General features: G+C 42.7%; 1 protein-coding gene across 2 annotated transcripts in view; it reads right to left on the bottom strand.

Moving 5' to 3' along the window:
- LOC115472910 (collagen alpha-1(V) chain-like) overlaps nt 1-27507 on the bottom strand; it is a 256126-nt gene that overhangs the window by 92117 nt on the left and 136502 nt on the right. For both annotated transcript variants that reach the window (XM_030207418.1, XM_030207419.1), the window contains exons 24-25: nt 24065-24118; nt 5868-5921 (exon numbers count right to left, since the gene is read on the bottom strand). In XM_030207418.1, coding sequence (XP_030063278.1) covers nt 5868-5921; nt 24065-24118 — 108 coding nt within the window. The remainder of the gene's footprint in view (nt 1-5867; nt 5922-24064; nt 24119-27507) is intronic.

Raw genomic sequence — 27507 nt, 5'->3', positions numbered from 1 at the left:
TAATGAACCAAGGGAAGAAGTGTAGATAGAAAAGAGGAGGGGACCAAGAACAGAACCCTGAGGTACGCCGACAGGCAGAGGGATAGAAGTAGAAGAGGATCCACCAGAGTGAACACTAAAGGTGCGGAGGGAGAGGAAGGAAGAGAACCAGGAAAGGACAGAGCCCTGGAATCCAAGTGAGGACAGGGTATCGAGAAGTATGCTGTGATCGACAGTGTCAAAAGCAGCGGAAAGATCAAGAAGAATGAGGATGGAATATTGACCTCTGGATTTAGCCAGTAATAGGTCATTGGAGACTTTAGTAAGTGCAGTTTCGGTTGAGTGGAGAGGGCGAAAACCAGATTGTAGTGGGTCAAGAATAGCATGTGAGGAAAGAAAATCAAGGCAGCGGCGGTGAACAGCACGCTCAAGTATATGCAGCACATATAAGCAGTATCATTGAAAATACTATACCAGTGTAAGAGAAAAAAATAATGTGATTTGTTTCATTATAAATAATTTATGTAAGCTGTTACAGCTCTAGTATACCCAGTGCAAAATAAGACAGCAGATATAAATTCTCAAATTGGACATCTTCCAAACACTAAAATGAAAATAAAATGATTTTTTCTACCTTTATTGTCTGGTGACTTTGTTTTTCTGATCATGTTGGTCCCAGTCTATGATTCTGCTGCTCTCTATCTGTTCTCTTAACTCCGTTTCCAGGGCTTCCTTTCCATTTATTTCTTTGCTTTTCTCCTTTCTTCTTCATTTCTTGTCCTACATCCATAGGTAAAAGATGGGTCCTCCGCGGACTTGACTAGAGGAGGTATAGAGTGGATCCAGCTTTTGCTTATTTTATTCATCCATGTGCAGTTTTTCTCCTCTGTTCCCTTTCCCTCATCTCGTCAGAATGCATCTCCTTCCTCTTTCCATCCATGTCCACCATTTTTCCTCTCCCCCTCCATCCATGTCCAGTATTTCTCCTCTCTCCTCCCCTCCATCCATGCTCACCTCACTTCCTCTCTCTTCCCTCCCCTTCATCCATGTCCAGAATTTCAACTCTCTCCCCTCCATCCATGTCCAGAATTTCTCCTCTCTCCACCTAAATCCATGTGCATCTTCTCCTCTGTCTTCCCTCCCCTCCATCCATGTCCAGCATTTCTCCTCTCCCCCTCCACTCCATCCATGTGCATCTACTTCCTCTGTCTTCCCTCCCCTCCATCCATGGCCAGTATTTCTCCTCTCTCCCTTCCCCTCCAACCGTGTGCATCTCCTTCCTCTGTCTTTCCTTCCCTCCAACATTTCTCCTCTCTTCCCTGCCCTCCACTCCATCCATGTCCAGCATTTCTCCTCTCTCCCCTCCAACCATGTGCATCTCCTTCCTGTCTTCCTTCTCCTCCATCCATGTCCAGCATTTCTCCTGCCCTTCCCTCCATCCATCCATCCATGTCCAGCAACTCTGCTGTCTCCCCTGCCCTCCCTTCCCATCCATGTCCAGCGATTCTCCTCTGCCCTACCATCCATGTCCAGCCATTCTCCTTTGCCCCCTATCCTCCCCTCCATGTCCAGTAACTCGTCCCAGCCTCCACCTGCCCTGTCGAGTTCCAGTACCAACCCCAGCCCTACCTGCCCGCTCTTAGCTCCCCAACAGCCCTGCTTTCTGTTCCTGCCGCCCCGCAATGCATTTAAATCTTTTTTTAACCTGAAGTCGCAGCGCCGCCAGCGGTGTTAGTGAAAGGACCAGGCTCGCCTCCTCCAGCCTTCCCTTCGTTCCCTCTCAGTGTCCAGTCCTTGTGAAAACAGGAAACTATGTCAGAGGAAGGCGGGACACAAAGGAAACGAAGGGAAGGCTGGAGGAGGTGAGCCTGGTCTTTTCACTAACGCCACTGCTGGCGCTTCGACTTCAGATTTAAAAAAACTAAAAGATTTAAATGCGTCGCGGAGCGGCAGGAATAGAAAGCAGGGCTGTCAGGGAGCTAAGGGCGGACAGGTGAGCTGGCCCTAGGTAAAAAAGGTGCCGGTACACCATACCGACACAAAAAAAGCACTGCTGATATTACTCCTAAGTCTACCACTCCACAGCCTCAATTCATGTCCTCTAGTTTTACTGTTTCCTCTTCTCTGGAAAAGATTTGTTTCTATATTAATACTTTTCAAGTATTTAAACATTTGTATCATATCTCCCCTGTCCCTTCTTTCCTCAAAGGAATACATATTCATGTCTTCCAGTCTCTTCTCATATGTCTTTTACGGCAAGCCCTATATCATTTTTGTCACCTTCCTCTGGACTGCTTCAAGTCTTTTTACATCCTTAGCATAAGAACATAAGAATAGCAATACAAGAATAGCCATACTGGGTCAGACCAATGGTCTATCTAGCCCAGTATACTGTTTCCAACAGTGGTCAATCCAGGTCACAAATACCTGGCAGAAACCCAGATAGTAGCAACACTCCATGCTACCAATTCCAGAGCAGGCAGTGGCTTCATCATATCTGTCTCAATAGCAGACTATGGACTTTCCTCAAGGAACTTGTCCAAAACTTTTTTTATATCCAGATACGCTAACTGCTATTAGCTCATTCTCCAACAACAAGTTCCAGAGCTTAACTATTCATTGAGTGAAAAAATATTTCCTCCTATTTGTTTTAAAAGTACTTTCATGTAAGTTCATTGAGTGTCCCCTAGCATTTGTACTTTTTGAAAGAGTAAAAAAATTGATTCACTTCTACTCCACTCAGAATTTTGGAGACCTCAATCATATCTCCCCTTAGCTGTCTTTTTTCCAAGCTGAAGAACCCTAACCTCTTCAGCCTTTCATATGCAAAGAATTCCATCCCCTTTATCATTTTGTTCACTCTTCGAACTTTTTCTAATTCCGCTATATCTTTTTTCTGATATGACGACCAGAATTAACAGAATACTCAAGGTAAGGTTGCACCATGGAGCAATACAGAGTCATTATAGTATTCTTGGTCTTATTTACCATCCCTTTCCTAATAAGTCCCAGCATTCTGTTTGCTTTTTTAGCCACTGCTGCACACTAGGCAGAAGATTTCAATGTATTATCTACAATGACACCGAGATCTTTTTGTTGTGTGCTGACCCAAGGTGGACCCTAGCATAAGGTAACTATGATTCGGATTATTCTTTCCAATGTGCATCACTTTGCACCTGTCTACAAGATACAGCCTCCAAAACTGAATACTCCAGGTGGGGCTTCATCAGCAACTTGTACGGGGGCATCAATACCTCCTTTCTTCTGCTGGTTATGCCTCTTTGTATGCAGCCTAGCATCCTTCCGGCTATGGCCACCGCCTTGTCACACTGTTCTGTCACCTTCAGATCCTCACCCCAAGGTTCTTATCCCTGTCTGTGCATATCAACCTCTCATCTCCTAGGACATATTGAATTCTACTCCCCAAATGCATCACTCTGCACTTCTTGCATTAAATTTTAACTGCCAAACATTAGACCAGTCTTCTAACTTTTGCAGATCCTTTTTTATGTTTTCCACTCCCTCCAGGGTGTCCACGCTATTAGAAATCTTGGTTATGTTCTGCAAAAAGGAAAACCTTACCTTATAATCCTTTGGCAATGCTTCTCACAAATATACTGAACAGAATCGGCCCCAGCACCGATCCTTGAAGCACTCCACTACTCACCTTTCCTTCCTCTAAGTGAATTCCATCAACCACCACCCTCTGGCATCTATCAACCAGTTTCTAATCCAGTTCACCATATTGGGTTCTAACTTCAGCCTGTCATTTATTCAAGAGTCTCCTATAAGGAACTGTGTCAAAGGTTTTGCTATAATCCAAGTAGATTACAGCTAGCGCACGTCTCAATCCAGTTCTCTGGTCACCCAGTCAAAGAATTCAATCAAATTTGTTTGACACTATTTACCTTTGGTACAGCCATGTTGCCTCGGAACTTGTAGTCCATTGGATTCCTGGAAATTCACTACCCTTTCTTTCAGCAATGCTTCCATAACTTTTCCAGTAACCAAGTGAGGCTTACCGGCCTGTAGTTTCCTACATCTTCTCTCTCACCTATTTTATGAAGAGGGACCACATCCACTCTTCTCAAATCCCGTAGAACCTTTCCTGTTTTCAAGGATTTATTAAACAAATCTTTAAGAGCACCCACCAGAACCTCTCTAAGCTCCCTCAATATCCTGGGATGGATCCTGTATGGTCCCACAGCTTTGTCCACCTTTAATTTTCAAGTTGTTCATAAACACTTTCTTCTGTGAATAGTGCAATATCTACATTCTCATATGTACCTTTACCAGCCAATTGTGGTCCTTGTCCAGGATTTTCTTCCTTGAACACAGAACAGAAGTATTTGTTTAGCACGGACGCTTTTTCTTCATCACTCTCCACATAGTGGTTCACAGCATCTTTCAGCCTCACAATTCTATTTTTAGCCTTCCTTCTTTCACTAATATACCTGAAAAAATTCTCATCTCCCCTCCTTACATTTCTAGCCATGTGTTATTCAGCATGTGCTTTCACCAAACTCTCTTGGCTTCTTTCAGTTTCATCTGGTATTCTTTCCTGTGTTCTTTTGTATTTCATGAATGCCAATTCCTTTGCCTTTATTTTCTCAACCACTTGTTTGGAGAACTTTATTGGGTTCCTCTTTCTCTTGCTTTTATTTACTCTCCTCACGTAAAGGCCAGTAGCAATTTTTATAGCGCCTTTCAGCCTGGACCACTTCTCGTATGTCCTCCTATCCCATCAGTTCTTTCTTCAGGTACTCTCCCATTTTACTAAAGTCACCATGTTTGAAATCCAGGACTGAGTTCTGAGTGGCTGCCCTCCACTTTAGCTGTTATATCAAACCAAACCATTTGATGATCACTACTGCCCAGGTGGGCATCCACTCGGACATTAAACACACTTTCCCCATTTGTGAGCCCAGATCCAGCGTTGCTCCTTTCCTCGTGGGTTCCATCACTATTTCTCTGAGCAGAGCACTTTGAAAGACATCTACGATCTTTCTACTTCTTTCCAATTCTGCAGATGGACCTTTCCAATCCACATCTGGCATGTTGAAATCTCCCAGTAACAGTACTTCCCCATTCTTTCCTAACCTTTGGATATCTACACTCAGATCTTTATCAAGTTGCTCTGATTGTGTTGGAGGTCTGTATCCATGTGGACAGAGGTTCCATCTTCTCTTTTCTAGGCAATCCATATTGCTTCTTCTTTTCCCCAGAACCCCTGATATTGTTTCTCACATATAGAGCTATTCCTCCACCTTTTTGACCATCTCTATCCTTCCTAAATAGATTATAGCCCAATATGTTTGCGTCCCATTCATGGAAGTCATCGAACTGTCTCTGTGATAGCAACAATACCTAAATCTGCCTCTAACATCAGGGCTTGCAGATCATGAACTCTGTTGCTTAGACTGCAAGCATTTGTGGTCATTGCATTCCAGCTACATTTCAGTGGCAGTCTCATCTTCTAGGCCACCAAAGGAAAAAAGTCTTAACTTTGGCACATTCCTAACATGTCATATTTCTTTGACAGCTGAATATTGTGAGCCCGAGTCAGGCTATGGGATCTTACAACCAAACATTTCTGTGGTACACTTTATTGACAGTATACTTTCAGCTTCCAAATGATGTAGACTTATGGGTCAATCCTAATTTTGATCCTGCACCCCAAAGCAGTGGAAATTTATAGTTCCCAATTCTCATAGAAATCTATGCTGTAGATCCCCTAATGCACCATGATAAGGTTGTCAGAAAGCCAGGACTGACCTGAAATCTCCTTCTTGGAACTGGGTAACTTGGCAGCTTTGCCTTTAGCTCTTTACCAATAAAGGGTCTGCATTAAAATTTAATAAGCTTATGCTTGTCCATTCTATACTTACAGCAGGACCTGCTTTGCCTGGCTCCCCTTTTCCTCCCTCCAACCCAGGAACACCCTAAAATGAAATAAAAAAAGGATTAAAGTTTACTAAACCAGGAAGCACTTGAGTTTGCACATACAGTGTACTCAGTTGCTACACGCAACTCAAGAAAGAAATATATGTATTATACACAATTTCTTAAAATAATGATTCCATGCACAAACACACCTTCGTATACATGCATACATTTAATTGTATTTAGCACATGCCCATTCGTTCAAAGACCAAGGTAGTTACAAAGACATCAGCAATATGCAACTACAATAAAAAAAATTACAGGTATTAAAAACAAAACAAATGCAACTAGCTTGTGTGTGTGTGTGTGTGTGTGTGAGCGTGCGCATGCGTGTGTGTGAGAGACATAGAAGTACCTGACCAAGTCCATTATCTTTCTTAATCACTTTAAAGGAGGCATCACAAAGTCAAGAGGAGGGAGAATGAAAGAGGGGGAAGTAGAGGGTAGGAGGCATTGGGATTGTGGGTGGGGAAGAGGGTTAAAACTGTTATACTCTGGGATAAGATTTGCTCAGGTTGATATACCCATAGTCTTAATATTTTCATTCTGATTTTACATGTTTTGTAAATGATTTGCATTTGACAATGTATTGCCTCTTTCTGTTGTTTCAATAAAGTTCTTCCATAAATAAAAAAAAAATTATCACAAAGTGGTAAATAAAAAGTTAAAACACAGTAAGAAACTGCCTTACAAGCAAACAAATAGAATATACTCCTCAGAAAATAAAATATGCATTGAGTCACTGGAAATAATTTTTATAGCATTTCTTGGATATAATAAAATGCTTTCCTTCCAGAAATGGTGCTTGTAAATTGAATACAGAGATATGCATGTATAAGTACATAAGTACATAAGTAGTGCCATACTGGGAAAGACCAAAGGTCCATCTAGCCCAGCATCCTGTCACCGACAGTGGCCAATCCAGGTCAAGGGCACCTGGCACGCTCCCCAAACGTAAAAACATTCCAGACAAGTTATACCTAAAAATGAGGAATTTTTCCAGTCCATTTAATAGCGGTCTATGGACTTGTCCTTTAGGAATCTATCTAACCCCTTTTTAAACTCCGTCAAGCTAACCGCCCGTACCACGTTCTCCGGCAATGAATTCCAGAGTCTAATTACACGTTGGGTGAAGAAAAATTTTCTCCGATTCGTTTTAAATTTACCACACTGTAGCTTCAACTCATGCCCTCTAGTCCTAGTATTTTTGGATAGCGTGAACAGTCGCTTCACATCCACCCGATCCATTCCACTCATTATTTTATACACTTCTATCATATCTCCCCTCAGCCGTCTCTTCTCCAAGCTGAAAAGCCCTAGCCTTCTCAGCCTCTCTTCATAGGAAAGTCGTCCCATCCCCACTATCATTTTCGTCGCCCTTCGCTGTACCTTTTCCAATTCTACTATATCTTTTTTGAGATACGGAGACCAGTACTGAACACAATACTCCAGGTGCGGTCGCACCATGGAGCGATACAACGGCATTATAACATCCGCACACCTGGACTCCATACCCTTCTTAATAACACCCAACATTCTATTCGCTTTCCTAGCCGCAGCAGCACACTGAGCAGAAGGTTTCAGCGTATCATCGACGACGACACCCAGATCCCTTTCTTGATCCGTAACTCCTAACGCGGAACCTTGCAAGACGTAGCTATAATTCGGGTTCCTCTTACCCACATGCATCACTTTGCACTTGTCAACATTGAACTTCATCTGCCACTTGCACGCCCATTCTCCCAGTCTCGCAAGGTCCTCCTGTAATCGTTCACATTCCTCCTGCGACTTGACGACCCTGAATAATTTTGTGTCATCGGCGAATTTAATTACCTCACTAGTTATTCCCATCTCTAGGTCATTTATAAATACATTAAAAAGCAACGGACCCAGCACAGACCCCTGCGGGACCCCACTAACTACCCTCCTCCACTGAGAATACTGGCCACGCAATCCTACTCTCTGCTTCCTATCTTTCAACCAGTTCTTAATCCATAATAATACCCTACCTCCGATTCCATGACTCTGCAATTTCTTCAGGAGTCTTTCGTGCGGCACTTTGTCAAACGCCTTCTGAAAATCCAGATATACAATATCAACCGGCTCCCCATTGTCCACATGTTTGCTTACCCCCTCAAAAAAATGCATTAGATTGGTGAGGCAAGACTTCCCTTCACTAAATCCGTGCTGACTTTGTCTCATCAGTCCATGTTTTTGTATATGCTCTGCAATTTTATTCTTAATAATAGCCTCCACCATCTTGCCCGGCACCGACGTCAGACTCACCGGTCTATAATTTCCCGGATCTCCTCTGGAACCTTTCTTAAAAATCGGAGTAACATTGGCTACCCTCCAGTCTTCCGGTATTACACTCGATTTTAGGGACAGATTGCATATTTCTAACAGTAGCTCCGCAAGTTCATTTTTTAGTTCTATTAATACTCTGGGATGAATACCATCAGGTCCCGGTGATTTACTACTCTTCAGCTTGCTGAACTGACCCATTACATCCTCCAAGGTTACAGAGAATTTGTTTAGTTTCTCCGACTCCCCCGCTTCAAATATTCTTTCCGGCACCGGTGTCCCCCCCAAATCCTCCTCGGTGAAGACCGAAGCAAAGAATTCATTTAATTTCTCCGCTACGGCTTTGTCCTCCTTGATCGCCCCTTTAACACCATTTTCGTCCAGCGGCCCAACCGACTCTTTGGCCGGTTTCCTGCTTTTAATGTATCTAAAAAAGTTTTTACTATGTATTTTTGCTTCCAACGCTAATTTCTTCTCAAAATAGATATGCCAAAAGATAGTCCCCCTGATATTCAAAAGCATTTAACTGGTCAGGATCGGCACCTAGCTGGTTAAATGCCCCATAACCGGCTACCCACAAATTTTCAGCAAGACATGGCTGGCAGTGACCCACTGAAAATTTGCAGGTAGATGCTGATTTTCAGCGCATCACTGGCTAAGTTTGATGGCCATATTTGGCTACATGAATAACAGGCCTACAGGAATATCGGCTTCGCTGGTTAAGTTTGAACTGGTCACAAATAAACCAGACATTCAATGCCGGTCACCGGAAACAGCCCGGCTTTGAATATTCAGTCTCAGTGCCCACCACGGGCTAACACCTGCGGTCTGAATATTGGGCCCAGTGTGTGTGATTATATGGGCTGTATGTTGGTGTTCCCAGGAGCACTGTTTGGGTGAAGGCGCAATCTACCTAAGTACGCATGTGGAGGGTAATTTTATAAACGTAAACAAGCTCTTATAAAATTTTTAAAAAAGGTTCCAGGGGAGATCCAGAAAATTATAGACCGGTGAGTCTGACGTCGGTGCCGGGGAAAATGGTAGAGGCTATTATTAAAAACAAAATTACAGAGCACATCCGAGGACATGGATTACTGAGACCGAGTCAGCATGGCTTTTGTGTGGGGAAATCTTGCCTGACCAATTTACTTCAATTCTTTGAAGGAGTAAACAAACATGTGGACAAAGGGGAGTCGGTTGATATTGTGTACCTGGATTTTCAAAAGGCGTTTGACAAGGTACCTCATGAAAGGCTACAGAGGAAATTGGAGGGTCATGGGATAGGAGGAAAAGTCCTATTGTGGATTAAAAACTGGTTGAAGGATAGGAAACAGAGAGTGGGGTTAAATGGGCAGTATTCACAATGGCGAAGGGTAGTTAGTGGGGTTCCTCAGGGGTCTGTACTAGGACCGCTGCTTTTTAATATATTTATAAATGATTTAGGGATGGGAGTAACTAGCGAGGTAATTAAATTTGCTGATGACACAAAGTTATTCAAAGTCGTTAACTCGCGAGAGGATTGTGAAAAATTACAGAAGGACCTTACGAGACTGGGAGACTGGGCGGCTAAATGGCAGATGACGTTTAATGTGAGCAAGTGCAAGGTGATGCATGTGGGAAAAAAGAACCTGGGTGTCGTCGTTGATAATACACTGAAACCTTCTGCTCAGTGTGCTGCTGCGGCTAAGAAAGCGAATAGAATGTTGGCTATTATTAGGTAAGGTATGGAAAACAGGTGTGAGGATGTTATAATGCCATTATATTTCTCCATGGTGCGACCGCACCTTGAGTATTGTGTTCAATTCTGGTTGCCGCATCTCAAGAAAGATATAATGGAATTGGAAAAGGTGCAGCGAAGGGCGACTAAAATGATAGCGGGGATGGGACGACTTCCCTATGAAGAAAGACTAAGGAGGCTAGGGCTTTTCAGCTTGGAGAAGAGACAGCTGAGGGGAGACATGATAGAGGTATATAAAATAATGAGTGGTGTGGAACAGGTGGATGTGAAGCGTCTGTTCACGCTTTCCAAAAATACTAGGACTAGGGGGCATGCGATGAAACTACAGTGTAGTAAATTTAAAACAAATCGGAGAAACGTTTTCTTCACCCAATGCGTAATTAAACTCTGGAATTCGTTGCCGGAGAATGTGGTGAAGGCGGTTAGCTTGGCAGAGTCTAAAAGGGGGTTCGACGGTTTCCTAAACGACAAGTCCATAAACCGCTACTAAATGGACTTGGGAAAAATCCACAATTCTGGGAACAACATGTATAGAATGTTTGTACGTTTGGGAAACTTGCCAGGTGCCCTTGGCCTGGATTGGCCGCTGTCATGGACAGGATGCTGGGCTCGATGGACCCTTGGTCTTTTCCCAGTGTGGCATTACTTATGTACTTATGTAAAATTAGGTTGTGCCTAAAAGTACATGAGGTCATGGTGGAAATGGAGAAGAAACAAAGATGAAGACAATCGATGAAAGAAAAAACAAGAGAAGAGAAGAAAGAGGGCCATATCGGTGAGGGAGGAGCAGATAAGCAGTGGGTGAGAGCACATGGGAACAAGCTTCATGTTTCAGTAATCTGGAAAGAGCTAAGTGTTAGCCAGAGGGGAGTCAAAATGTTAGAAAAAAATAGGACCTGGGAATTTAAAACATTTATATTCTGCTTGATCTTATCAATTCTCAGAGGATTACAAGTATTACATGCATAGTCATAAAACAAACTCAGATTACAAATTAAAATTTATAAAAACACATAAAATACACCCATAAAATGAATGTGACTACTGCTCTGTGGGAGTAACCCAAACAATTCTCACAGACTTCAGGTCAGACTTTACAATATGCTTGACAAAATAAAAATGTCTTAACTCCTTTCTGAATAACTCCAAATTCTGAGTCTCTCTCAAAGCAAGCGGCAAAGAATTCCATAATTGTGGATCTGCTATGTAAAAAAATATTGAGAAACTTTCACTGCATGAAAAGATGGAACTTCCACAAAGGCCTCGTTAGCTATCTCAAAATGAGTGAGTGCTGATAAAAGTTTAAACCCACAGCAATAATCACAGATACCTTGTTCATAAAAACTTTGTATACCACATACAAAATGTTAAACTTTATTATCTGTTCGATAGGAAGCCAATGAAGTTGTTTTGGATGATGAGGAATAAATTGAAGGCAGCCTACTAAGATTCTAGCTATGGAATTTTGGGCCACCTTTAATGCCTTTAAAAGGTTTTTCAGTAACCTAATCAAAAGACCATCACAATAATCAAAACACAGCGTGAATACACTTTGAATTACCATTCAAAAATTATTATGCGGTAACAAAAGAAGAAAGGGACAGCAGGAAGGAAATATCTAAAAGAAAACCTTATAGAATAGAATGGATAGCAAATGAAAATACAAATCAGAGGGGAGAAGAAATGTAGCAAAATGGAAAATGAATAAAGAAAAAAATGAAAACATTTAAATAAAAGAAAGAAACTGAAGTGGGATCAAAAGGAAGGAGTAAGAAAGAAACAAAGGTCTAAAGATAACAAAAATAAAAGAGAATTGAATACAACAATCTGAAAATATTGTGCTATTTTACAGGAGTACCAGGGAGTGATAGCCATTCTCCCTCAGTTAAGTCACAGAGGTGCTTATTTTAGAAGCACAATTCGTGTTTTAGATGTGCCCAAACCACCACTTAAATACTTACCTTGCATAAATGTCTAAGTTCAAATTTTAGAACTCCAGTACATACAAATCTAAAACTGAAGAATGTGTAAATGGCAAGGGGGTTTGGTCTGGGTGGGTTTCAGAAAGGACTAGGATAGGCCTAATAAAAGAGAGTTTGATATTCAAAGCAATTTAACCAAGCAGGAGAGGCTCCTGGCCAGTTAAATCACTTGTGCATGGCTATTTGCTGATATTCAGCAGCACTTAACCAGATACTGCTGATGGATATCAGCACTAACTGCAAAACTCATAGCTGGCGATTTTGTGGGTGGTCCAGGGACAGAGTCAACACTTATGTGGTAAAATGCTGATATTCAGCACGTAATGGCATAAGTTAACCAGACAAATAAAACTGCATAAAACTATCTTAATTTTGTCTGGTTTAACGTATGTAGTTATTATTTATCTACAACAGTTTTATATGCAGTATGTTTATTAATTATTTATGCATTTATCACATTTTTATCTCATTTTATATTTTTTGTCTTTATTCACATTACTTATGTTTTTTAATGTTCTATATATTACTTATATTTCTTATACACTTTTGTGCATATTTATTGAGTCAATTTGATATAATTGTCCAATATTTAATAAATTGTATGTGTTTATTCATATTATGTTTGGCTTCTTTATTTATTTTTTTTATTTTATTGTGCAACAGTTTTTGTTCTATTTGGTGTATGTATATGTGTTGTATTACATTTATAAAATAGATTTGACTCCTGAGGAAGATGCATGTTGCGCCAAAACGCAGAATTATGTCGAGCCAGTTTGATCTCATTGTCCTAAGTTGACTGATTGCCAATAAATTTCCTAGTACTGGAATTTCATTGGCCTTCTCCCATTTTTTTGTGTGTTTGGAGTAGATTACTTAGGCCTTCAGCTGGATATGCAGGGATGTGTATTGATTTTGGTGATGGTCTATAGCCCTCTCACTTCAGATGCTGAGTTTTTCTCCCAATTAACTCAGGCGTGCTTACAGTATGATGAGAAACCTTTAATAGTGGCTGGGGATATGAATCTGGTGTTAGATCCCCAGAAGGACTGTTTGATTTTTCATCTGGGGACTGCTGAGAAAGGTGCTCAGGTGCTGCAGAGTTTTTCTCAGGCCCTTTCTATCGCACTCAAGGTAAGTGAGCTCTTAGGCTGCAGTCAAGTTTGCACTACCTACCAGGCCCAAAGGCTAGGCAGGTGGAGTCGCCTGGCAGAGGCAAGGCTGGAGAGTGGTCCAAGAAGGGCCCTGGGGTGGCCTTAGTTGAAAGACAGGAGTAGACTAACAGGGACCTGGAAGGAGTCAACTGGATATACAGAATACGACTGGAACAACGCCAAAGACACTGGAACAAGGCTGCAGGTACTGGAACAATGACAAAGACTTTGGAACAAGGCTGCAGGTACTGGAACACCTCCAAAGACTCTGGAACAAGGCTGTGGGTACTGGAACAATGCTGAAGACTCGAACAAGGCTGTGGGTACTGAAACAATGCTGAAGACTCGGAACAAGGCTGAAGCAACCCTCTAAGACAGGACTAGGAGACTTGTTGATAAGGCACTGGTAAGGAAGGTGAGTCCTCCTAAAAAGCTGTCGGGCTGAAAATTATATTCTCTCCTAGTGGCCTGGCACTGCTGGCCCTTTAAAAGTATTTCTTCAGCGCATGTGCTTAGCAGCAGGAACACTAACCGGCCCATGACAGGAGTGGTATGGGCCTCCAGGCGAGACTTCCAGCACGCTGGACACCACAGTGTGGATGTCCTGCGACACCAATAAGGCAGGCCGAGACCCCAGGGAAGTCATGGGCCAACCCTGACACCTCCTCCTGAGTCAGAAGGTAGTCGAGGTGTGGGGCACGGCTACGGCTGTGACAATACCTCCTCCCTCTCAGTCTAGGTTTCAGTCTATAGGAAAACATATGGTGAAACCTTCTGACGAACAGGGGATCATGGACCTGAGTAGCTGGTTTCCAGGCGTTCTCATCAGGACCATACCCCTTCCAAGCAACGTGGTATTGGAGTTTGTCTCACACCTGTCTAGAATCTATAATGTCTTGACCTCGTATTCACTGTCCAGATCCGTAGCTAAGGTAGAGGGTGTAGGATTATGGTTCCTTTTCTACTTCAGTACCAATGGTTTCATACAAGGCTTTTCTTGTGCCAGTATGTGCCAGTATAGTGAACCAGCACCTTTTTTCACCTGCTCTCCATAGCTGTCCTGAGCCGCTCTTTCTCCTGCCGCCTCAAGCGGCAGCTATCCTGAGCTTCTCTCCCCATTCCCCCATGTACCTTTCAACCTGATTTTCCCCTTGAGAGCACTAACAGTGGCAGCGTTTCACATTTAACTGCCTGCCCTGCGCTGGCTTAGGAGTCCTTTTCTCTGCTGCGCCAGTGCACCCTTGAGGAAACAGGAAGATACAGGAAAGAGGGTGGAGTATGCCAGAGAGAAGGATTCCTGGGCTGATGCAGGGCAGGCAGTTGAATGTGAAACACTGCCACTGTTTGTGCTCCGAAGGGGAAATTCACGCTGAAAGGAACATGTGAGGAGATGTTGCATGGGGAAATGTATACCTGATCCAGGAATGGGGGGGGGGGGGGGGGCATAGGATAGAGACATGCTGGCCAATGAGGGGAAGGGGGAGCAAAGAATAGTAAGAGATATTGGACCCGGGGCAGAGGTAGATTGGAAGGTGAGATACTGGAAAATGGGAGGGTAGGATGGTGAGATGTTGGATGATAGGGTGAAGGGTAGGGAGAAAAGAGAAAGGGAAATATGTTGAATCATGGAGTGAAGGTAGGGTAGGATGATGAGATGCTGGATCATGGGGTGAAGGGGATGGAGGAAAGAGAGAGGGGAACATGCTGGATCATGGAGTGAAGGGGAAGAAGAAAAGAGAGAGGGAAACATGCTGGAACATGGAGTGAAGGTAGGGTAGGATGATGAGATGCTGGATCATGGGGTGAAGGGAAGGAAGGAGAATGAAACATACTGGATCATGGTGTGAAGGAGAGGAAGGAAAGAGAGAAACATGCTGGATAATGGGGTGAAGTTGAGGGAGGAAAGAAAGAGGGAAACATGGATCATGGGGTAAAAGGAGGGTAAACTGGTGAGATGCTGGATCATGGGATGAAGGAGAGGAAGGAAAGAGAGAGAGAAACATGCTGGATCATGGGGTAAAAGGAAAGGATGATAACTCAGACTAGCAAAATTCAGACACTGAACCTGAACTAACTCATGGTATGACTCAGATTTGTTGCTTCTTGTGAAACTTAGTGAAAGGCATAGGCATCGCTATTGGGGGGGGGGGGGGCAAATCTTAGTCCCCCCCCTTTGCACCCCTAGTGAAAATTAGTGCCAAAGCTGCACATCTCCTTTCCTCCCTCCCTCCCTCCCTCCCTCCCCGAAGGCCCTACAAACTTACAGAGTTCACCAGCATTGCCGGCCCAGTGGCGATTACAACAGGTTCTCTCTGGCCAGCCAATCCCAGGATCCTTCTCTCTGTCACAGCTTCCTGTTGCACTGTAGGAAGGACGTAGCAGAGGGAAAGCCTTGGAGCTGCTGGAGGGAGTCTGTTGTAATCACTTTCAGAAATGCCGGCAAATTCTGTAAGTTTGTAGGGCCTGTAGGGAAGAAGGACAGACAGGGAGGTAAGGAGGTGATGCTGGACCCACAGGGGGAGGTAGAGGGGAAAAGTTGCATTTGCATGAAGGGAAGGGAGAGAAGAGGGGAGAAGCTCCCCATGAAGGAAAGGGAGAGGAGAGGAGAGAAGGAAAGGGAGAGAAGAGGAGAGGGGGACATGGTGCTCATGGATGGAAGGGAGAGAGGAGAAGCTGCACATGGGTGGAAGGGAAGGGAAGGGAGAGGAGAGACAACATGCTGCCAAATGGATAGAAGGGACAGGAGAGGAGAAAGGAAGGGAGGGGCCATGCTGCACATGGATGGAAGGGAGAGAGGAGGGAGACATGCACATAAATAAAAAGAGAAGAGGGGGACATGCTGCATATAGATAACAGGGAAGAGGGGAGGGGGACATGCTGCACATGGATGGATGGAAGGGAAGAAAGAGGAGGAACATGCAACACATGGATAAAAGGGAAGGAACAGTAAAGGGGGACATGCTGCCCATGGTTAGAAGGAAGAGGGGTGAAATGTTGTACATAGATTGAAGAGAGGGGAAGAGGCAGACAAGTAGATTTGGAAGGGTAGGGTTAAATAGTAATTTCTCTCAATGGAGGAAGGTGAACAGTGGAGTGCCGCAGGGATCTGTATTGGGACTGGTGGTATTTAACATATCTATAAATGATATGGAAATCGGAATGAGTGATTAAATTTGCAGATGATACAAAACTATTCAAGGTTTTTAAAACATGAGCGGACTGTGAAATATTGCAGGAAGACCTCAGGAAATTGGAAAACTGGGCATCCAAATGGCAAATGAAATTTAATGTGGACAAATGCAAGGTGATGAATATTGGAAATAATAATCAGAATCATAGTTACCTGATGCTAGGGTCCACCTTGGGGGTCAGCACTCAAGAAAAAGATCTAGGTGTCGTTGTAGATAAAACGCTGAAATCTTTTGGTCAGTGTGTGGCAGCAGCCAAAAAAGCAAACAGGATGCTAGGAATTATTAGGAAAGGGATGGTGAACAAGACAGAAAATACTATAATGCCTTTGTATAGCTCTATTGTGGAAATGCACCTTGAGTACTGCATTCAGTTCTGGTCACCATATCTCAAAAAAATATATAGCGGAATTAGAAAAGTTTCAAAGAAGAGCAACCAAAATGATAAAGGGGATGGAACTCCTCTCAAATGAGGAAAGGCTAAAGAGGTTAGGGGAGATTTGATTGAGGTCTAAAAATTCCTGAATGGTGTAGAACAAGTAGAAGTAAATTGATTTTTTACTCATACCAAAAGTACAGAGACTAAGGGACACTTGAGGAAGTTACATGGAAATACTTTTAAAACAAATAGGAGAAAATATTTTTTCACTCATAATTAAGCTCTGGAACTCTTTGTCTGAAAGATGTAGTAACAGCGGTTACCATATCTGGGTTTAAAAAAGGTTTGGACACGTTCCTGGAGGAAAAGTCCATAGTCTGCTCTTGAGTCAGACATGGGGAAGCAACTACTTGCCCTGGGATTAGTAGCATGGAATGAGATTGGATAGAAGGTAAGAGATAGAATAGCCTGGAGACAAGTGAAGGAAGGAGAGACAGGGATGGAGCTGGGATTGATGAGGGGATGAGAAACAGTGGAGGGTAAATGAGGGTTGAGAGGGTGAGTACAGAGGATGGAAATGGCAGACTAGAGAGTGGGTGAAAGGTAGAAGGGATTAGCAGACTGGGGAAGGAGAAAGACAGAGGGGGCAATGGAATTGCTGGAGAGAGATGAAAGGGAGATGAGAGATGAAAAGAAGGCGACTAAGTACTAGAGGGTGAAAGAAAGGGAAAATGAAGGGTAAAAATCATACATGGGTGGATTCAGAGGCAGGGAAGAGAAAGATGAGAAAAAGAAACATAAAAAAAGAAGAAAAATCAGTGCCAAACGGATATAGAGAAGAAATGGAAAGGCAAACCTGGAAAAAATCTAGAAGACTACAAGTAGTGGAACAGACTGGCACCAATTCAATTAGAAAAGTATCCAGTCAACAAAGGTAAAAGAGAAAGAAAATATATTTTTATTTAATATTTCTTAAGGATTGGTATGTGTCTGCTTTGGGAAATATGCATATTTTCTATTTTTGTATTTAGCAGCGTACAGGACAAAATGCTTTTCTGTTTCTCTTTTACCAATATTTTCACTGTTTATAGAGTCTGACTTACTTGGGGATCCCCATTCAGTTTTTGTCTGTATTTTTTTTGTGGTCCCCTATTTTGTATCACGTGAGGGTCTGTCCATGTTCTGCATGTCTGAGTCTGCTAAAATGTAGTGTCTCTATAGGACTATGTAACAGTCCAGCTTTTGTTCCAGTTTCCCAGTAGCAGATTTACTGGTGCTCTAGGATCCAGTCTAGATGTTATGATTCTGATGGTTTGGCTGAGGGGGAGGGGGGGACGTCTCTTCTGATTGGCTGCCAGGGGTTGTGCTGACGTCAGGGGATAGTACTTTAGCCTGCAGCTGAAGAGTTTCTCTGCTTTTGCGTTACTTACGCTTGGTGGTAACTGGAAAGCCTGATAGTTTTCTCTCAGAATGTGCTCTAGGTTCTGACAGTGATCTGTGTTGTGTTAGAGTATTCTTTTCCTTCCCTCTGGGTTAGCTGCTGCTGTGTGTGTGTGCATGTAGCTCTGTAATCAGGGTCAGCTGCTCGTTTGTTAAGTGGGGGCTGGGCATTGCTCAGCCTCAGGGGCTCTGGGCTGAGTGAGAGCCTTCTCCTTTGTTTGTTTGTTTTAAGGATTTCTCTTCCCAGTGTCCTGGCCTGCTGGCTCAGTGAGTTTAACCCTTTGTGTACTGTGTGTATGGTGTTCCTGCCTCTGCCAGTGTGTTTGTTCTATCGGCCCTGCTCCCTCTCCGGGAAGGGAAGTGTTCTGATTGTTTGTTGATTTATGGAACTCTCTCTCTGCTGGCTCTACAAGCTTAACCCTTTGTGTTCTGTTTGCCTCTGTCTACAGTGGGTTTGAGGCAAAGGCTTTCTGCCTTCCTTTTGTGTCTGGTTCCTCTGGCTTCTTCCAGGGGCTTCCTACCCTGGTGGGGGGGGGGGGGGGGGGTTGCTGTGTTAGTTCCCCTGTCCTGCGCTAGTCCCCTGGGTGGGCGTGGCCCGCTCTGGTCCTTTGTTTCTCCCTCTGCCCTATTGCTGGTGTTCAGCGCGTGTCTGGCATCTTGGGGCCCGGGGGGCCCTCTGGGTTCTTTCACCCCTCCCTGTGTGTGATTGGGTTCCAGTTCAGCCGTAAGGCTCGCACGAGTGGCTCTGTGTGCGTGGGTTCCGGTTCGGCCGCGAGGCCCACCTGTATGCCTGTTTCCCTTCTTCCTGAGGGACTGCGGGGAGGGGTAGCTTAGGGGTATTGGATAGCTGGGGTGTGTGGTGGTGGGTCGGTCTCCCCTTGGCCTCGGCCAGGGCCCAAGGGCTCACGACCAACTCAACGGATTACACTAATATTTATAACACTGTCTTTTCTAGGTCTGGGCTGTTATTGCTTGGTAAGTTTTTACTGTATAGGATTTGAGTGTCTTTTTGCAGGGTTTCATGTTATTTTGGAAAGTGTCTGGCCTGTTTGAAAGCAGGCTCTGGGGCAAGAGCTGACAAAGGTGGCCCTTATCACCCAAAATAAAAATACTCAGGACTAGCGGACTCCGCATCCAATAGAGTCACCACACAAACTAAAACCCCTCTGCTTTATACAAAGTGTCTGGCAGTGAGGAGCTTGTGCTGCTCTTGAGGTGATAATCACAATCTGAATATTTATTGTATGGCATGTTCTAAGAAGGATAGCTCCATTGCTGGGAATATGAAGTTTGTGATATAGAACAGGACCTTCAGGATTTATATAAAGATTCTGACCTATCCTGTAGAGAATACAGAAGGCTTTATAAATGATACTATTAATTACCATGCTAATTTCAAAGGGGGGGGTGGAGGAGAAGGGTATGATGTGTGAAAATTAGGGTTGGGCAACACTTAAAAATTGTAATCACGATTAATCACACGATTAAAATGGCATGCATTTTGCCAGTAAAAAATAAAGGCCCCCTTTTTTATCAAGCCATGCTAGTGGCTGCCATTGCAGTAATGCCAACAAAGCCCATTCACTTTGAATAAGCTGTGTTGGGACTGCAGTGCAGCTTGATAAAAGAGAGGGAAAGTTTCAAACAAATGTAATACTAAACTGAAAAAAAGCAGCACAAAGTGATTTTTTTCAGATGTTGTAAACCATTCCAATTTTTTCATTTTTGTTATAATTTTTTTCTTTTCTGTTCTATTCTTTTTTTATTCATTTTTGAGCCTCCCCAGTCTTCACTCAATTTCTCTCCCCCTCCCCTTAGTATTTACCTCTAATGTAGGAATGATTGGTTTTCTTGGGGGCCACCTATGGGCTGGGTGGATTGTATGGCACAATCCTTAGCTCCCAGCTCTCGCTGTTGTTGGACCCGAGACCGACCAGATCGGAGTTGGGCTTTGTGAAGAAACGGTATGTTTTAAGCCTGTAAAATGTATTGGATATTTTCCTGTCTTAATTATGTCCTGAAGTGTATTTCTCCTATTTGGCCAGCAGGTGTTTCTTTGCTGTAAAGCTGTTACAGAGAAATGAATGCTCTTTTCTTTAGTTTAACATAAACAGGAAGCAAGAAACAAGATGCAGTATATTTTTGAAATGTGTTCTGGGCTCTAATTAGCCTGGAGTTTGAAGCTACCTAGCAGTTACTGGTTTTGAGTTCAGTCTTAGCCAGGAAGAAAAGAGAGCAGGATCTCTTTGCTGAGGCTCAGTGAACAGTTATATGTCCTGATCTTCCCAGGTACTACTTAGATAGTAAACAAATGTTTAGTTATTGTTATAATTGATCTATATTTCAGTTACCTGTTATTGCTTGCTGATTGCACATTTTTGTTCATTGTTCAATTTTAAGACAATAAATAATTGTTTATTGCCTTTGCCTGTCTGGACTGATAAAGAATCCTGGAGGTTTGTGTGTTGGGTCTGTGAGTGCTTTCTGGGAATCGTGGGACCACCAGGCGTGTGGCCTCCAGTAACCTAGAAATAACTGGGGATAATTTGAGAGGAGGAGACATGCCCAGAGGTGGTTGTGATCCAGTCAGTGGGAGGAGGGTGCAGATAACTCAAGCTAAGCTTTAGTAAAAGACCCTCTAAGTGACTACAATTTGCAGATTGCTTATCGGAGAAGTAAAAATCTCAAAGATTTACTAAGTTCTTCATCATTAAAACCTGTAAATGAAGCAAGTGTTTCTTTTTACAGTACTCGGACATGCCCCTTGTGGCCGACATCAGAATTATGCTATTATGCTGCCTTTGTCTATTTTTGAGAATCCAGAAGATGGAAAGAGATATAAGTTATGATACTTTACAATATGTGCATCTGATTATGTGGCCTATTGCATTATATGTCCGTGCAAGAAGCTATACATAGGACCAACCTCTAGACTTTTTCGGATTCAGTTATGTTTAAACAGTTTTTATTGATGTACAAACTTCAATTCAAACATAATAAATGCTTACAATTTATACCTTACCAATATTTCAATAACAGCAACATATCTTACAACATGTCTGTCCTATCACTTTTTTAAACATTGCCCCCTCCCCCCATCTTCCCCCCCTCCCCCCCCCCCCCCCCCCCCCCCCAAGGAAAATGGAACAACAACCTCTGGATTGGAACTTCATGCTTCCTACTGACACTCCAGTCAAACCTTGTCCAGTCCTTATACCCTTACACGAAGAGCTCATACTTCATTATATCGGTCCTAGCCTGTTAAGTATAGCACTTCTGGCTTTATGGGATATATTTTGCAAATAATGAGTCCAAACATTAAGAAATTTCTTTCTTCTCCTCAAGTTATCATATGCTTCCCTTGCCTCCCACAACATTAGCTCATGTAGCTTATTCCTCCACAGCCAAACAGAGGGTGGCTCTACCTGCATCCAATGTCTCAATATGCATTTTTTGCCCACTGCAAATGCTTTACATAAAAATACCTCCAGGTTTTTATCCGATATTCCATATGCATCTTTTTTGTTCAAGAGTACTCCTCTCCAAGAGGGGTGCTTTCGGATTCAGTTAAATGAACACCAGAGTGCTTTGAATTCAAGATGGAAATAAGTTATTATTTTTATTATATTGATCTTATAATCCGCAACATGCTCTTCAGTTCCATGCAAATCACAAAACAGTAAAAAACCAGCATATTCAACTGGGAATATACAACAAATCACATAATAATCTAAACTTTTCATCAACCCACAGACTGCTCAAATAACACTGCTTTAAGTTGCTTATGAAATAACGCAGTTAATGAGCAAACTGCTACCAGAAGCAAATTCCATAAGGAATCAGCCTGATATTGAATGAAAGACAAATGCTGTCTAAAATACCTGACTGACTTCAATGACAGAAAACTGTAAAGAAACCTGCTCTCTCAACAACTGTCTACCTAATAAGGGGGAAAAAAACCTATCAGATAACGTTTCCCTGTAAAGACCGGAAAATTAATGTACATAATTTAAACTGTGATCGAACGATTATAGGTAGCTAATGTAGCTTACAATAATAAGGTATCACAGATTCTTCTCTTCTTAAATAGAAGATAACTCTAATTGTTCTGGATCATATTCCTCACCAAAAAGGGATGGTGACCGTCGTAAACTTAGTACAGCATGAACAATTTTGGATCTTTAATTACAAACTTCAACACCTTCTGGTCTGAATACAAAAATTGAACGGAGCACGTATTTTTGAAGCAATGATATCATTTTGCCTCCTTCTGATTTCAGGCTGTGATTGGTCGAGACATCGTTAAGTAAAGGAGCTGCCATGTTTTGTGTGAGCCTGGACCGATATCTGATTATAGCACCATGTCGATATATAAAGATGTTTTAAGCCTTTTGGTTGTTTAATGAATTCATAAAGTTTGTACGATTTTACTGACAAGCTGCTTTTTTGCAGTTCCCTGAGTCCCTGAAGCTGGTCAATGTCAGATCCAGAGGTGGTGTGCTCTTTATAAAAGATAAGTTATTTGGACTTTTGTTTAATTGTGGCACTTAATCTAGAGACACATGTTTGTGCAGGATTTTATACCCATTATTGATTAGCAAACCAAACTATTTGGCACTTTCAAAAGTTTTTGTGGGTCATAAATATACCAATCCTATAAATAGATCACCCACTTGCAACTAAGATTTCACTGTATATGCCTCAATGGTGCAACTGACTGAATCCAAACTTTCATTTATCAACAAGATTTACAGCACCTACCTCCTCATCGGCACCACAGTTTCATTTTAAATCATTTTTATTAATGTTTTCTTATTATTTTTAATTCCTCATTACTGTATCAAACATCTTTCAGCTTATCAGAAAACTTATATTAATTTGTTTTAAAACAATACTCATCTGAAGATGAAAAAAGTACTGCTGGTCAGTCCCCTGCTCTGTGTCACTCTTACTGGCCAAGCTGCTTAAATTTCACCAGCACTAGAGGTAAACAGAGCATTGAAGACTAGCCAGGTTGAAGAAACATATGTTCATGTTTATTAGAGAACTTTATATACCGCAACTTCTAGACAAAGGTCGCAGCAGTTCACGTATAACAACTATATTATGAATAAAATGGAAAGGAACACCAAAATATAAATAGAAAAGAATCACTCAACCAAAGAAGCATGGCACGAGTGGGCTTTTTTTCTTCTTCTTCTTATTATTATTATTATTACAGTCAAGACCTTACTAGATTGTTCCTGGGTCCCCTCCCTCACAGAAAGTCATGGGCCCTCTCCCTCACAAAGTCATGCTTTAAAGAAGTCATTAGTGGTTCTAAAAACCTCAACCATACAATTCAATAAAGAAATGGATACAATCTAACATAAGAATGTGATCAAGAGCCTAAAGCTAGTATTTCTTTTTCACATTACAGGAACAGGGCACGGTTAAGGGTATACTCTTTTTCAACATGTATCATGGGCAATGGTGAATTTTTCAGGAAAAATTCTGTAGCATAAAAACTCTAGAGAAGTTGCTGATATTCTTAGAAAGTTATGTTGGCACAGTATGAGAGAATAGTACACATTACTATACAACTGGATCAAAAATTGCCAACGCAGTCCTCAATACTGAGAAGGCCCTTATAAAGGTCTCATTATTAATCAGTATGTTTCCTATGTGTTCTTTCAAAGGATATAGATGAAGGGTCCCTAAAATTTTTACAGAGGCTCATCAGTTGTGTCTGGCTGTTCTACTGACTGTCCTTTTGTGGTGTTGTCTGGAGTTTGTATGATCCCAATGATAAAGTAAGGATATGTTTTGCAGATCATAGCACAAAATGCTCTAATTATAGATATAGATATTGAATGTTGACTGATGAGATTTTCAAAGATAATGTTTTTCACCAATGTCTGTGGGGAAGAATAAGTAAGAAGTTACAGGACTTAGAGTGTAGCAAATTGTACAGATATTACCTCTATCCCAATAACTCCAGTGGGTCCAATCACTCCTAGTACTCCAGTATCTCCCTGCAATGCATAGAAAAAGTAATCAGTTCTCTGACACATACATTCAAGTCCCATTCTCTTAAGTGTCAGGATTTCAAATAGTTTCTCTATGTTAAACTGGCAGAAGATTCTTCTCCTTGAAACAGTGCTCTTCACTGCAAAACCTGGGGGCCAATGGTGGCACCCACTGTCCCTAAGTGTGGCCCTCCTGATTCTTGCCTCCCTCTCCAGCCCTGCTAGTGGTACTACATCCATATAAGTTGTTCTCTTTTCTACATACCTGCACCATTCAGCTCTCCAAATATATGTAGTAATTACAGGAGAATTAAAAACCTGGGGGGAGAGCCAGCTTGAAGAGGTTGGAAATGGAGACAGGATGGGGAAGGCTGACTGGTGTGGATGAGATGGTGATAGCAACTGGGAGTAGCTGGGATGGAGCTGGAGGACACTGTTGAGAAAAGGAGCTGGTAAACAGGGATACAGAGTGTGTATGGGGGAGATGGGCTTAGGAAAAGAGAAAATGTGTGTGTGGGTATGTGTGTGGAGATGAGGGGGAAAACTTTTAATTTAGTTACACAAACTATTCTGAATGCACCTGAGCAGCTGGGTTGACTATATGAGAGGGGGAAATCAGTCAGGATAGCAGTGGCGTAGCCAGACTTGACATTTTGGGTGGGCCCAGAGCTAATATGGGTGGTCACTATGTAAATAGGTATGAGTAGAATAAATTAAAGTGCACTCGGGGACTCTTTTACTAAGAGGTGGTAGCTGCAAATTGCGCCTATTGCCCACAGAAAAAGCTGCCCTGCATCAACATAAACCTCTTCCATAAATGTGGGTAGCAGAAGGATAATAAAGTAACCTTCTTACTAAAGCTTTGCAGCCCCAAACCCCACAATCTAGATCAGTGGCTGGGACACACCCAACAGATATGTTCATTTAGGCAACACACTGAACACTGCAGTTTGTGACAGAACCAAATAAGAGCCCAAATATTATTTAGTTAAAAAAAAAAAAGGTTGCAAGGAAAATATAAAACTCTCAATTCAATAATCATTTCAATAACCATTCATTTACACAAATTAATACATTTAAATTTTTCACAAATGTTAACATATCAAAAACCACATGAAGTTCAAGAATTCTTAATGATAAACATATGCAAAATCATATTGTCAACATTAAGATTTTTTTCCACCTACTGTAGCATACAGAATATAACTAGAATGTTTCCTCTTACAGCTTTCCATTAAAAAATGTATTCAAATTCTGGGAGCACCTCAAATTCCTTCACTGTCAGATACGTGAAGCAACACTAAATCCTGCAAAGAAGCGTCTCAGAGCCTATATATTACAAACCTTATCACCAATTCTGAACATGAATACCAATAACAGTACCTTTAAAAAGGTAGCAGTGAATATACACAAGCAATATGTGTCCCATTGGAAAAGCTAGACAAGTCAAACTCCTAGATCCCCCATACAAACTACATGCCATACCAACAGAATCTCTCACCTCAGTCACATGCAGCCCTCATCAATTACAGAATAAAGGACCAAAAATTTGAAATTGTCCTGTATATGGCATCAGCCCTGCCCTATCCTACCCTTCCCTACCCCCACCCAATCCATCTCTATAGCCCAGAATCAACCATAACCTTCTCTTGTCTCCCCTCCATCCCTACCTGTAGCCTGACATCAGTCCTACCTTACCCTTTACATGTCCCCCATAGTCTGGCATCTCTCTTGCACTTCCCAATCTCCCCACCATCACCACCACACACAAACACAAACACACACACACACACATACACACCCTAATGCTTACCATCATTAAATATAAAACGTTTCTTTTTTACATCCTGAGCAGAGCCCACCCTCGCCCAGAAACCCACCAACATTAAACATAAAACATTTTATTACTTGGGCACTGTAAAAGCATCCTCACCGAAATACCCACCAGCATTTTGCAGAGTGCAGAGCCCACCCCCATCACATAAATTTAAACATTTTTTTCTTTTCTTGCTCTCTCTCTTTTTTTAACCTGGGCTTGAGCTTCCTACAGACTGAGGTAAAGGTCTACTGCTCCTGAGCACCTGATGGGTGTGCAGTCTGTGTGCAGGTTGTGCAGACTGTGCTGCTGGAGGCCCAAGCTTGCAGTGCCTGTTCATCAGTGCTGGCCAGTGGCATACCAAGGAGGGGGGGGCGGTCCGCCCCGGGTGCACGCTGCTGGGGGGGGGGGGGGGGGTGTGCCGCAGCGTGCGCCTGTCTGGTCCCAGTTCGCTACGCTCGCTAAATTCTCTCGTTCGCTGCAGCAGCTCCCTCCTTCTGCCCCGGAACAGGTTACTTCCTGTTCCGGGGCAGAGGGAGGGAACTGCAGCGAACGAGAGAATTTAGCGAACGTAGCGAACTCGGAGCAGACAGGCGCGCACTGCGGCCCCCCCCCAGCGGCGTGCACCCGGGAGGTGTCATTTCGCGGGGGGGGGGGGGGGGGGGGGGCGCATCGGCGATCTGCCCCGGGTGCCGTCGAGGCTAGGAACGCCACTGGTGCTGGCCCTGCTGGGAAAATTATTCTGGGTCCTCCACTCATGATCCCAACTTTGCCACAGGCTTAGGGAATCCGGGACACAGGAGCTTTCAGTGCTGACAGGGCACAGTCACACACTGTCTGATGCACTGTGGGGGAGATCTGAGCAGACCAGTGTGCACAGGCTGCATTTTGGACACAAAAGAAATCAGAAATACTCAAGTGTTTGTAGGATGTTAACTCTATACTTCCTGCCATGTGGGGTGGCTGATCTGTCACCTACGTGCTCCTATAACACATAGATAATCATCCTAATTTGCTAAGCACATTGCCCCATGGGAACGTAATAGGATTAGAAGATCGTAAAAGTAGATGTTATAACAAAGATTGGTTTTCCTATGGATCGTTCACTCTGTTTATCAAGGTTTTTGGCAGATTATTTTAAACTCTAGGGTCTCACTTTGTTTTCTACTGTGCGACTGGGTGAATCTGTAGCTTCCTGTACCACAGCTCATTTTCTTATGAGCTTTAAAAAGTACAGTGAAATTTTGAGTGCCGTATAGGTAACTTTGTATTTCATTGACTGACTGCCTTTTTGTCCTTTAGATTGTACGCTCCTTTGAGCAGGGACTGTCCTTCTTTGTTAATTGTACAGCGCTGCGCAACCCTGGTAGCGCTTTAGAAATGTTAAATAGTAATAGTAGTAGTTGGTAGAAAGACTAATGGGTTTAAACACTGCCGTTTTTCAAAGGCTGGAGAAGGGGAAGGGTTAGAGTTACCAGCATGCAGCAGTGCAGCAACCACACCCGGGATGATAAAGACACACAGTCACTCTAACTGCATACTGCCTTAATAGAGCAGGTCCCTTGGCCCCGACACTCGA

This window comes from Microcaecilia unicolor, chromosome 6, assembly GCF_901765095.1.
Source record: "Microcaecilia unicolor chromosome 6, aMicUni1.1, whole genome shotgun sequence".
Taxonomy (NCBI): domain Eukaryota; kingdom Metazoa; phylum Chordata; class Amphibia; order Gymnophiona; family Siphonopidae; genus Microcaecilia; species Microcaecilia unicolor.
Note: the sequence above shows the minus strand (reverse complement) of the source record. Positions and strands in the feature narration are given on the sequence as shown.